This window comes from Hipposideros armiger, unplaced genomic scaffold (assembly GCF_001890085.2).
Source record: "Hipposideros armiger isolate ML-2016 unplaced genomic scaffold, ASM189008v1 scaffold_18, whole genome shotgun sequence".
NCBI lineage: Eukaryota > Metazoa > Chordata > Mammalia > Chiroptera > Hipposideridae > Hipposideros > Hipposideros armiger.
Genome location: NW_017731368.1, coordinates 1,465,492 through 1,478,009, shown reverse-complemented (window position 1 = coordinate 1,478,009; position 12,518 = coordinate 1,465,492). Strand labels below are relative to the sequence as shown.

At 47.2% G+C, this 12,518-nt stretch overlaps 1 protein-coding gene across 3 annotated transcripts in view; it reads right to left on the bottom strand.

The window, feature by feature from the left end:
- The window catches only part of USP4 (ubiquitin specific peptidase 4), a 41,889-nt gene extending 30,882 nt beyond the window's left edge, over positions 1-11,007 (bottom strand). Inside the window, exons 1-6 of one of the 3 annotated variants that reach the window (XM_019631931.1) lie at positions 10,786-11,007; positions 8,888-9,015; positions 5,398-5,528; positions 4,085-4,211; positions 3,318-3,463; positions 3,155-3,216 (exon numbers count right to left, since the gene is read on the bottom strand). In XM_019631931.1, the coding sequence (XP_019487476.1) occupies positions 3,155-3,216; positions 3,318-3,463; positions 4,085-4,211; positions 5,398-5,528; positions 8,888-9,015; positions 10,786-10,886 (695 nt within the window). In that variant the 5' untranslated portion in view covers positions 10,887-11,007. The remainder of the gene's footprint in view (positions 1-3,154; positions 3,217-3,317; positions 3,464-4,084; positions 4,212-5,397; positions 5,529-8,887; positions 9,016-10,785) is intronic. The other 2 variants (XM_019631913.1, XM_019631923.1) reach the window with 2 other exon arrangements.
- Positions 11,008-12,518: the final 1,511 nt, after the last annotated feature.

Below are 12,518 nucleotides of genomic sequence, written 5' to 3'. Positions count from 1 at the left end.
CCCTTCCCCCAATTCCCCAGCACTGTTCCCATCCCCCCAACTCCCCAATAAGAATCTTAAAAAAAAAAAGTTATTTTGACACTGAGAAAGTATCTCTTAGATCCATTATTGCTGTTGAGAAATTTGATATTAATCTTCTTCTTATTCCTTTGTGACTTTTTCTTTCAAAAAGATTTGGAATTTTCTCTACATCTTTGTTGTTAAATTTCACTCTGTGTCTACGTATGAGCTTTCTTTTATCTATCATGTTTGGCATTTTTTAAATTTAAGATCTTTCCTCTTTTATGATTTCTGAGAAACTCTCGGTCATTATTTCTTCTATCTTTTTCTTCCCCCTGACCCTGTCATTTCCTCTCTGCCTCTGAGAATCCTATTAAGTGGATACTGACATTTCTACTCCCCTCCTCCGTATAACACTTTTCTTCCATTCTCTTCCACTTCTTTATCCCTCCATCATGCCTTCTAGAATTCTTCAACCTGACCTTCCACCTTGTTCATTCAATCTTCACCTACATCCCTTCTGCCACTCAACCCATCCCCTGAATTCTGTTCCCAAGTATGTCTCCTTACTCCTGTTTAATGTACCCATTTCCTCCTTCTGTTAAGGACATTCCTCATACTTATTCCGTCCTCTTAAGCAGATGGGAACATGAATTTTGCTCTAACTAGCACAGGCTGTCAAGTTGTCACTTTCCTTTTCTTCCGACTATACTCGAGGCTCTTGTTACAGCTCCCCGTGCGCTGTTCATCAGGTGCGATCATACTACCCCTCCACTCCCCGCACTCCCTCCAACAAGCCTCCGCCCTCACCCAGAGGCAAGGCTGGAATCCAGTCTCCACCTCATCCCTCTCTGCCCCTTATCATCCCCTCCTGGCTCCAGCCACAACAAACTCCTGTGGGTCTTCAGCCAGGCCTGCTTCTGCCTCAGAGCTCCTGCAGCTGCTGTCGCCTACGCCTTACAATGTTCTTCTCATTAAAGACCACACTCACTGCTGATTCCCTCACCTCCTTCATGACCATCTTCACATGGCACCTCAGTGGGGCCTCCCCAACATCCTGCTTGAATCTGCCCCTGCCCAAAGCCTCACACTTGCTGTTTTCTTCCCCTTTTTCCACAGCACTTATAACCACTGGACATGTGTGTTGTTCTTATTTATCTATTTTCTGTTCCTTGAGGACAGAGATTTTTTGTTTACTGCTGTAACCTCGGCATCTAGAACAGCGTCTGGCACTACTGAGGGAGTGGGGAGGGGAAGGTGCCTCAGGAAATCTACTGGCTCATTCACCACTGGACACACTTTACTGGGAGGCTCTTCAGGGAGTCTCAGTGAGGCAATGCTCTTTTCCAAAAGCTGTCTCCCTTTAGTAGGATCTCTTAGGCCTCATGGTGTGGAAGGGATGGGGAGAAACGACGCTAGGAAGAGAAAAAAGGCACAACTATAACAGTCTCCCTCGGCCAGGACAGCCAGCCAGCCTCTCCTGACTCAAGCTGTCAACTCAACCTCACAGGCTGGAATCCAGCCACCTTCTGTCTCCGCAGGGGTTCTCACAGTTTTTATGCTATTTTCTATCAATTCTGTGGCATTTCCAGTTCCAAGATGGAAGTCAGCACCCTGGGCTAGTATATTTGTTTCCTATTGCTACTGTTACAAATCACCACAAACATAGTGGCTTAAATCAGCATCAATTTGTTATCTTACAGTTTTGAAGGTCAGAAGTCTGAAATGGTCCTCACTGAGCTAAGACGAAGGTGTGGGCAGAGCTGTGTTCCTTTGTGGGGGCTCCTGGGACTTCTAGAGGCTGCTCACATTCCCTGACTCACGGCCAGTGAAGTCTTCCTCACATGTCATCACTCTGGCTCTGCTTTCATCCTCACATCTCCTTCTCAGACTCTCCTGTCTCCCTCTTTATTGATTGATTTCCATTACTGCTGGCATTCAATATTATATTAATTTTATCCCGCTTTCATTTATAAGGACCTTGTGATTACAAGGGGCCCACCCAGATAATCCAGGATGCTCTCCCCATCTCAAGATCATAATCACGGCCAAACCACCCTGAACGCGCCCAATCCCGTCTGATCTCGGAAGCTAAGCAGGGTCGGGCCTGGTTAGTACTTGGATGGGAGACCGCCTGGGAATACCGGGTGCTGTAGGCTTTAAAAAAAAAAAAAAGATCCGTAATCACATCTGCAAAGTCCCTTTTGCCACCTAACATATTCATAGGTTCTGGGGATCAGGATGCAGACATCTGGCGAGGGTGGGGGCATTACTAAGCCTATCACAGCCATTTTGTCATCTTTTCAGGAACTGGCAACCAGGTTTCCTAAACTGGAGTCCATGGCTAACCTTCTGAGTGTCTGTAAAGCCCTTGAGGTTGCTAGCCAAATGTTGTGTCTTCCTGCATGTTTCCTAAGAGCGAGCTTGTAGATTTCATGAGTCTCAAAGGAGTTATGAGCCCATCACAATTAAATGGTCACTGTCCAAGGCCTGACTAAGGGAAGAGAGCAAAGACCTACACTGTCCCCATAACTACCAGAATACAGACACTATTTTCCCATCTTAAACCATAAGGAAAACCCATCACTTCTGTCCCTTTCTCAAGACACGCAATGAGTCCACACCGCACATGAGTACCTCCTGAGATAGAGGTGCCTGGAGTCCCACTTTAGTAGCAGAATAATTCCCCTAACAAGCAACCAGGACAGTGGTAGATAACAGGCCAATGGGCAAAGTGGGGTGGGATCAAACTATTAGCTTTAAGTCATACACGAGCCCATGCCTGAGCCGCCTTCTTTCGCATCAACACCTCTAACTACAAGTGGAGAAAATAAAAGCCCCTGACAAAAACAAAGCCACGTCCTGGTAGAGTAGCATCCTCAGATCGCGGCCCTTTCTCCTCCTCGTCTCTATCTCAGTGAGGAGAGGCGCGGCACCTGCTTCACACAGCCTGGCAGCTTTCCCTTACACGGCTGCCACGCCTGCTGCATACTGAAGGCCAGGGCCTTCAACCAGGATTACAGGCTCTGGATATGAAATTGAATTATGGTTTTTCATGACTGAGAAAATGTCCTCTTAGCACAAGTAACTGCCTTAGGTAAGAGTCTCTCTTATACCTGTGTGCCCAGCCACAAGGGGGGAAAGGTTCACTTACTTTGACTGCAGGATCTGCCTCGGCCACGTGCCATCTTCATTTTGGGGCTCAATGACGAGCACCTGAGTGAAAAGGAAACACGTCTGAGGAACGTGCAAACCACCTCACTGCTGACATGATCAGAGCCGGGCGCGCTCTGGCCACACGCCCTGGGCCATCCTACCTGACCCTGGTACAGCCCCGCATCCTGGACAGTGTTGTCCAGCTTGCTCAACGGCTCGTAGGTGTTGCTCATGTATTTGTTCCACAGCCGAGTCTCACGCTCTGCAGGGATGTTGAACAGCTTCCGCATTTCCTTCTCGATGGTTGCTGGAAACAGGCAGAAACACCACTCAGGGCTTCCCCCAGAGCGAAGGCTAAGGACAGCCCTGTCAAGCTAATGCTCACCCTCCTTCCTTTTCAGATGGTCATGGAGTGCTTTGGATCAAAAGTTCTGACTGAGCTCAGCCCCTTGATGACTCCTAAGGCCAAACATCTTCCACAGGCACCCACTTGCACTTACACGCCTGGCAACTTTCCCTATGCTTCTCCTTTGATGATGTGGGTCCCATTTATAGCACAGAGGCAACTCAGAAAAGTGAGAAAACTGAACTTCGGCGTGAAGACAGATCTGGGTTCAGACACTAGCTCTTCCACGTTCCCACTGACCTTTTCCAGTAGGTTACTTGAAGCTCTGTGCATTTGCATTTATCTTTCTTACCATATGGCAGATGGGTAGGGACCATGCCTGGTGTTCTATAGAGTATGACTCTCAGGCTTGGCTCTCCACAAGAATGCCCTGGGGAGCAGGCTCCCAGGTCAGGACTGGAAACCACAACCCGAGGTTATCTGATAACAAGTATGAAGAGGGCGCCCCAGCTTCCCTCCTATCAGCCCCAACGCTCTGTACCCTGTCAACTGGATACCTGGAACCCCAGCCCCGCTACTCACCGATGGTGTCTGCCTTGCTAAAATGGCAACTCAGTACATTGGTAGGATCACTATTCTCGCAGAGCTTCAATTCCAGCAAATACACCTCCACCTTGCAGTGCTTGACAAACAGGCCATGCTCCACAACCTGTGAACAAGAAGAGGCCGGGGTCAAGGAGCAGAGGTTCCACCCCGAGGAAGTCTTGGAAGCAACATGGCTCATCAGTGTCAAAAGGCAGAATCCTCGTGATGATCAGTTTCTTTCAGTGATCAGGGGATCAAAAGTACAGATTTTTAAAGCCACTGGCATCTGTCCTAGGAGTTTAAAAATCTTTTTTCCACTCAGGACCAACCAAGAGCACCACAATGGAACCAAAGCTAGCAACACCACCCAACAGGGAAGTCACTGTTCATCCCTATGTGGGCATATCATGATGCCTCCCTTCCATGGGAGCTTGTCGAATTAAAGGTCTAGAGAATATATAGTTAAAGTCCTTCACGGAATGCTCACCACATGGCAGCACCGTGTGTGGGCAGTGGGGGATGTCTGCAGGAGGCTGGCATGCTCCAAACTTCTGATCCCTAACCCCTCACCAGGTCCCAGGCTTTAAATGGAAAGAAAAAGGTGGTTCTGGTCCTGAATAGTGACTGTCAGAAGCATGGCCTCAAAACTGCAGCTCCTTCCTCCTCTGCTAAGAAGGGGTGAACACACCAGGCGGAGAGAAATGTACCCAATGCCTACCTATCACCAGGCATGCGGGCTCCTGGGATTTCCCCTCTAGTCGGACAACAAACAGTTGTGGGAGTCAGGATGGTAGTCTTCGCAGGAGTCCTGTCTACCAGGGAGGCTAACGATCTGGGTTTCTATTCCAGGGCCTGCCTTCCCTCAAGAGGCTATTTCTCTCTGGGCTCTAACATCTGCCTTTTGAGACATTCAGCAGTGTGGCCAAAGACTCTCAGGCACAGGGGAAACAGCAGTATCAGCAAGGCTGTTAGATCAACAGGAAGCAGGACTGTGTGTCCATTATGACCCCAAGTGAACTTTCTTTTATAGAGCCTTCCAGAAAGTGCTCTCATGGCACTGTTGGACACATCCCCAAGCCACTGGGCAACTCTGATGTTTGAAGGCCACTCACTGTAACATTCTGGATGAGCAGCCTCACTCACTACCACTCACAACCACAACTCCCTAAAGAGAACCAAAAACAAGGCCTCGGACACCTCCACTCAACCACTTAGGTATGTCCAGTACACCAGAAAACCAACACCGGTCACTGTCGCACAGGGAGCAGTTGCAGACACTGCCCAGCAAGTGTGGTAATTCATGTACTCACTTTTCTGACGATGGGCTGCTGGCCTTCTACACAGCCATACCAGTTTAGTAACTTATTCCAGGCCTCAGTTGGAACCAACACATAGTCCAATTCATCTATTAAATGTTCTTTCAAGGTCTGACTCTCAGGATCTGAAAAAGGAAAATAGCACATAACTCGTGCTCTTCTCGCCAGAAATGTTTATTTTACATGATTCTTAGGTGTTGTTCAGAAACCAGAAAAGTATTTCTAAAAACTGTACAAAACTACAAAATTCTGTCACTGGCCATAACACAGCCGGCCTGACCCCTCTGGATCTCCAGCCATGCTTTCTGAGCATTTATGAGGCACTTGCATTTCTTCTATAACTGGAGGGAGAAGTGACAATAAAAGGAAAAAAACTCTCATTTACATTTCCAAAGTGTTTCCAGATTCCACGATTAAAATTGCTAATTATGAATATTTAACATAACATTCTGTGTAGTGAAACTGTATTAAGGTCAGATATTGCCTTCCCCTGAAAGATTTACTAAGAAAGCACACAATCGAGTCACTGAAATTAAGCTTATTTTACCACAAGTCATTTAGCAGACTTAGTTTTCAACACTCCAAGTGAAAACCCAGCTGAACACCGCCTCTGTGGAGGGAGAGCATCTTTAACATGCTATCATCCATCTTACACCCAACACATGACTGGGAGTCAGAAGCGGACACCCATGGTCTGAAACATACTCCCTCAGTGGAGGACCATGGGACTGGATCGAGGAAGGCTGATCACCTCCCACCAAGGGAGCCTCTCTGCTGAACACCCACTCCAGCAGTAGCAGAAGCCACTGTTCTCCTGCAGACAAGTGAAGCCACAAAACTGGAAAAGCAAAAAGTCCCCTCAATGGTGCAACTCATCTGTAACTCAAGGCAGACAATGTAAAAAAACAAAAACAAAAATCATAAGCAGCATTCACCAGGTGACCGGGCCTTCCCATCACCCCATGCCACCAGGATTTTGCCCTTCATCAAGGTGAGTTTCAGATCTGACCTACCTCTGCCATTTTCATTTCCAAGGAAAAAGGAAAGGAATTAAATAGCCTTGGAGAACAGGAATACCAATGTGAGTGAGAAGGAAGAATGGTAAGCAAAATGTGGTACATTACACACAGTGGAATATTATTCAGCCTTTATAAGCAAGGAAATCCTGACCCAGGCTACAACATGGATGAACCCTGAGGACATTAGCTGAGTGAAATAAGCCAATCACAGAAAGACAAATGCTGTATGATTCTACTTATATAAGGTACTTAGTCAAAATCATAGGGACAGAAAGTAGAACAGTGGTTGTGAGAGACTGGGCAGAGCAAGATATGGAGTTACGATTTCATGGGTACAGAGTTTCAGTTTTGCAAGATGAAGAAGTATGGAGATTGACTGCACACCAATGGGAATATACTTACTACCACTGAACTGTACACTGAAAAAATGGTTAAGATGGCAAACTTTATGTTATGTGTCTTTCATCACAATTAAAAAACAAAACAAAACAGTGAGTCATTCTCAGTGACAGCAGCTGTGGCATGAATACTAACACTGACAGGCCATACTTTTTCTGTTCAGCAACAGCAGGATGGTCCAGGAGTTCAAGAGTTTCCCCCAAATAACTGATACCTAAACTCCAAATTGTTCTCTGATTTACAAATTAAAGGCTCATAAAAGGTATTCACTTATTGTATTACTTGGGGAGACACACCTTCTTTTCTCACACGAAGCACTACGCAGATCTGTCTACCCATTCTGTGCCAAAGGGCAGCCAGAAACCTTTAAAACAGGAAAGGAACCAACAGCTTTCAGCATCATCAACCCTCCCAAGTACGTCAGTTCTATAGGGCTCTTTCCCCTCTGAGGCTCAGTGACAATTCTCCCCAAACACATCATTCTTATGACACTATAGTGCAAATGCATAAAACTGGAATTATCAGCGCTAATTCACTATTAAAAGTTCACTATTTTCATTTAAAACTGGATCAGTCCAAGGACATCACGCTAAAAATCACATAGGGGGGTTTATATGAGGATTTACTCTCTGCAAACTTCTTCTAACACAGAGGTACATAAAGAAGAAAAATGAGAGCGCAGCTTGGTCTAGGCAGAGGGATTCCATCTGATGTACAGTAGGGGCACAGGTAGGAATGAGAGAGGAGTACTCTATCCCCAACTTCCCACACTTTCAAGAGCCCCTTCCAGACCACTCCCAAGACCCTAGGTGGAAGGCACCCAGACTGGGACTGACAAGTAACTGAGAACCTGGGAACTAAGGGGGTGACCCTCAGTGATAGGTCATTCCTGCACTGTCAATGTTCCAGGGTTTGAACGAAATATACTTCTCACTTCCCAGACACACAGCCAATGTTTCAAGCCAAAACCATGTGACATCAAATTGAGGGACCACAGAAGGAATGCTTGCCCTTAGCTGAAGGTCATGCAACATGACTTTCAAGGGCCCCCCCAGCTCTAGGATTCTCATCACTATTACTATTAAAAGCTTTAAGATTTTTCTTTTTCAGAGAGAGAGAGAGAGAGAGAGAGGAGAGAGAGGAGAGAGAGGAGAGAGAGGAGAGAGAGGAGAGAGAGAGAGAGAGAGAGAGAGAGAGAGGACAAAGTGCAAACATTTTGCAATGATCCCTTGAGGCAACTTCATGGCATAATGCCACCATATGACCTACTTCAGGAAACATAGCATATGACACTGTTGATTTTGTCATTTAGACTCCCCTAAAACAAAGTCTGAGCTGAAGTAGGATTCATTTTTAAAAGCACACAGGTTAGTGTTAGGTACTTGGATCAAACTTCATGCATTGTCTGCCGTCCTGCTGCCCTCATTTTGGGCACAGGAGACAGATCACCTCTGTCCTGCTTGCAAGGGCATCAAAGCCAGGCAGAACAGACTAGGAAAAGCTGACTGTCATCTCTGTGCATCTACAGGTGCAAGCTAAGCTCAGGCGTGTCATACATCACTTTTTCAATCACTTCTTCCACTGGGAGCTGATTGTGATCATAACTCTACTGACCCTCCACCTCTCCTCATACTATTTCTATGACAAACAAGCCATCACAGAAATGCCTGAAAAATGTTGACAGATCTACAATTTGTACCACCGCAAAGGTAACAAAGAAAATTCTGGTTCCCAAATTCCAGATTCCAGATCAATTTCAAAATATCCTATTTCTTTCCGTTCCATATACTAATCTAAAACCTCTAGAATTAATTTGCAAAAGGAGAAAAAGAAATTTAAAATGCTAGAAGCATGCTCTTCTCAGAAGCAATTAATTTAGGAAAAAGGCAGCTTAACTTCTCCAAGAGTCTGCAAAGACTTCCGCTACAGACACAAATCAAGGACAACTGTTTCTATCCCCTCCCAGGAGGAAAGTCAGGTTCACAATGTCCATGTTACATCTAAATATGACCTGAGGTTGCTGCCATGGTTGACATTTGGGTTAGAAAAGCAACAGGATACTGCACCTGAAAAGAGTCCGGAGTTATCTATTGGGCCGGGAAACAGGTTGTGTTCACCCACATTGTACATATCCCAGCTGTCGAAGCCCACATACTTCTTCCACTGTTTGAACCACCGGCTGTCAATAAGATACCTGGAGAAAGACAAAAATTTACAGAAAAGCTGAGGTAGTAAGTTTCTGCAGCTGCTCCCTTAATTTTTTAGTGGTCTTTCCACTTAGGGAACCAGCAATCCCCACTAAAAAAAACATTCTCCAGTCAGAACAGGGCCAGGACCCACATGGCACAGAGAGCCAATGGGTACTTCTGAAAGTATCCATTAAGTGAAATGATTGTTGAAAGAATAAATGAAAGGAAGGAAATGATTGGCTTCAAAATGCTTATTTAAAGGAAGTCCTTCTATGGCTAAAATCTTGTTTGCTGAGGACCAAGTCACTAATTTCATAATGATCTTTACAGAGGTCCTTCTCCAGGTAGACAATTTGGTTATACTTCTTCGCTTGACATGAACAGCATTCAACTAATTTTCTTTCTGAAAATGGGATAATAACATCACACACTTCACTTCAGTATTCCTTTGAGGACCAAACAAGATGTCAAAAAAATGTGTACATATGTATATACGTATACTTATATACATATGCACACATATGTATACACACATGTACATGCATACACATATAATAGTGTAGGTACAATTACACTGTCAAAAAGCAAGTTGGGGAAAAAAAAGCGCAAGTTGATCTGGTTATGTTTTCTAAGTATCACTATGCTGTTTTACAATTAAGACAGAAAGAGGGGGAAACCTTTGTGGGCAAACAAAACACAATTATATTGGTGAGTCTTTCAAATTTTACAACCAACAAACCTCAGCAATGAGGCAGCTTTCCAGCAGCCACAAGGATCCATAAATAAGCAATCTCTAAATGCTCTCTTTTCTCTCCAAACCCCTTGAACAATACCCTCCAAACACGCTGAGTGTGTGATTTTAGTCTCTCAAACTTCCTCTGCCACTGGCTTGCCCTGCTTGTCACAGCTTGGCTAGCTCATGAACACTGTCAAGTCTTATGTGAATTCCTCCTAATCTCAATGTCTCTCTCCCCCACTCAATTCCTCTGTCACTATAAGTGGCATTATCAACACCACCATGGTTTCTTAAAGAGAGAAGCTCAATCACATTCACTGTAATAAAGCCAAGCTCCAGTCTTCTACTCCCACACAATAATATCACCCAGGAATCTCCTTACTAGTGGAAGTATTGTCCCTTCTACTAAACAATTTATTTAAAAACTTCTCTCAGACTTGCTCTTCTAAATCCGAGTCTTTCCATCTACTTTTTATCTGGGCTATGAAATTCTGCTGCCACAATTATTTTTGACATTTGTTACCACGATAATCTGGGGCTCTCAAACATTTGTTCAGCTTCTGACCTTGACATCTGCTCTGCTGTTTACAAGTTACAAAGCGTCTACTTCTGACACGCCTCGATCCACTGAGAACGGGTTATGTAGTGTCAAACATTGCTACCACGGTTTTAATAGTAAGGAACTGGGGTCTGTTAGGTGTGGACGCTTTCGCTCAAGGTCACACATCGAGTCCCAGAAGGTAAAGGGCTCTCCCCATCCTGAAGGTCCCCGTGAGCACTCTTTCCCCAACCCCGCAGCTCTTTTCCCCGCCGGGTCCGCCCACTGGAAAGGGCTGGGACAACCCTCAGCTCCGCCCCTGCTCCCCCAGAAGTGATCTCAGGGTCCCTTTCCTGAGGGGCCGGGGTCAGACCACGCTTCTCAGAGTCACTACATCGCCCCCGCCCGGCCCCTACCCAAGCCGAGAAAGAGGGGCCTGGCCTGAGCGCCAGGGCCCCAGCCCCTGGCCCTGTGCCGCGGAAAGGCGGGCGTGGCGCTCACCACTGTGCCCCTCGTTGGAGCGTGGTCCTCATCAAAGCCCCGAGCTCGGATTTCTGGGTCTCAGCATCGGGTCGCTCACGGCAGCCTCCGCCTTCCGCCATCTCGTCCGTAGCCCCGGCTCAGCCGGTCCGGACATCCGCCTCGCGCACAGCGTGTGTTGGCCACGCCCACTCACGCACGCACGTACGAGCGCGTGCCCAAAGCCCCACCTGGCGCCGCGGCCTTGCGCGCTGGCCCGCCTCTGCCTTTTCTCCCCGCCTCCACCCACAGCCCTCTCCCCCGGGTGCGCGGTGAAGCCCGGAGGGGGCCGGAAGAGGAGGCGGGCGCCGGGGAAGGAGCGGCTACTTCCTCCCGCCCCAAGGGGTGTCGGGCACTCGTTTCTCTGTCCAGCCCCGCGATCTCAGGGAGTCACAACGCAGGACCCACAACCCCTCTGTTGGAGGAAGTCATTAAAAGGACGTGATGACCGGTTGACCCGCGAGCTGGACTCGGGCAATCGGAGGCTCCTCTCCCCTACCCTGTCCTTGGAGTGAGCGTTCCGCTTGCCTCCTTGCGCTAGAAGCTGCTCAAGGACGCAGTATTGAGATAGTCATGTGGTGCTGAGACCTTCCGGAAGGTCTTCGTGTCTGAGTAGTTAAGGCCTCTTGTATACACTGTAAGATTCTAGTGGGCAGGTAGATCTACTTTTGCGGGCCCAAGACAAACCTCTTACGTAAGTTACCCTGCTTATTAAACCTGCCACCTACCAATCTAGAGTGGCCTCCCTCTTCCGCTCTCCGAGTCTTCCGGGTTAGGGCCAGTTTGAGGTTCTATCCGGAAGCTCCCCTGGAGACCTGCGAGGTTTTCCTGATCTGAAACGCACTGCCAGATGCGGGAAGCCCTGGAACTGGATTTTCTTGTGTTCACTACTGCCATTCCACTTTCAGCAGAGACCTTAGGCGCGTCCTTAGCTGCCTAGACATGGGGCAGGGGTTACTGTCTTGGAGGCCCTACAGGGGTTTCAGGTGTGCCAGGTGCATCAGCGCCTATACTGGAAGGCGTGGTCTAGTCATTAACCATAGTCTCAAGTAGTCTGGACGCCGGAATCACCTGGCTCAAGGCAGAATTTCACGAGCACTCCACGCGGAGCTACTTGCCTTGTCAGAAGGACAAGCAGCCACAGAGGAGTGATAGAAAAGTGGGGAGAAGAGAGGTCCAGTGTGTTCTCCACCTTAAGTGCCCAGGCTTGTTCATTTGTTGCTGCAACAAGTACAATATCCTGAACACTGTCTTTTCCACTGGAACCTGCGCAAAAAAAAACACAAAAACCAGCCTTCCCGCTAGAGGGGACCTAAGCCCAGAGCAAGGAGGAGGCCAGACACTTGGTCTACATGAGTCTCCATTCACTTGCCTCTCAGTTCCTACCCTCAGAGAAAAAAATAAGACCCAATACCTGCCTGTGTACAATCTAATAAGAAATCTACAAATATCCCCCAGCAGCAAGCAGAGTGTGGTAAGTGCCATTAACAGGCGTGAACCAGACTGCAGACCCTGAGCTCTGAAAGGGAGTCTTTGACACGAGTAGCATTTGAGTGTGGTCTTGAAGAAAGCATAGAACGATGGTGTATGTTACAGGAGGAGAGACGAGAGAGGTCAGAATTTCTGGAATAAGCAGGGCAGGATCAAAGAGTAAGGATTAGGCCAATTGAGCTGAGCAGACTACTGAAAGAGCCTGGGATCTAAAGCTAGATCTA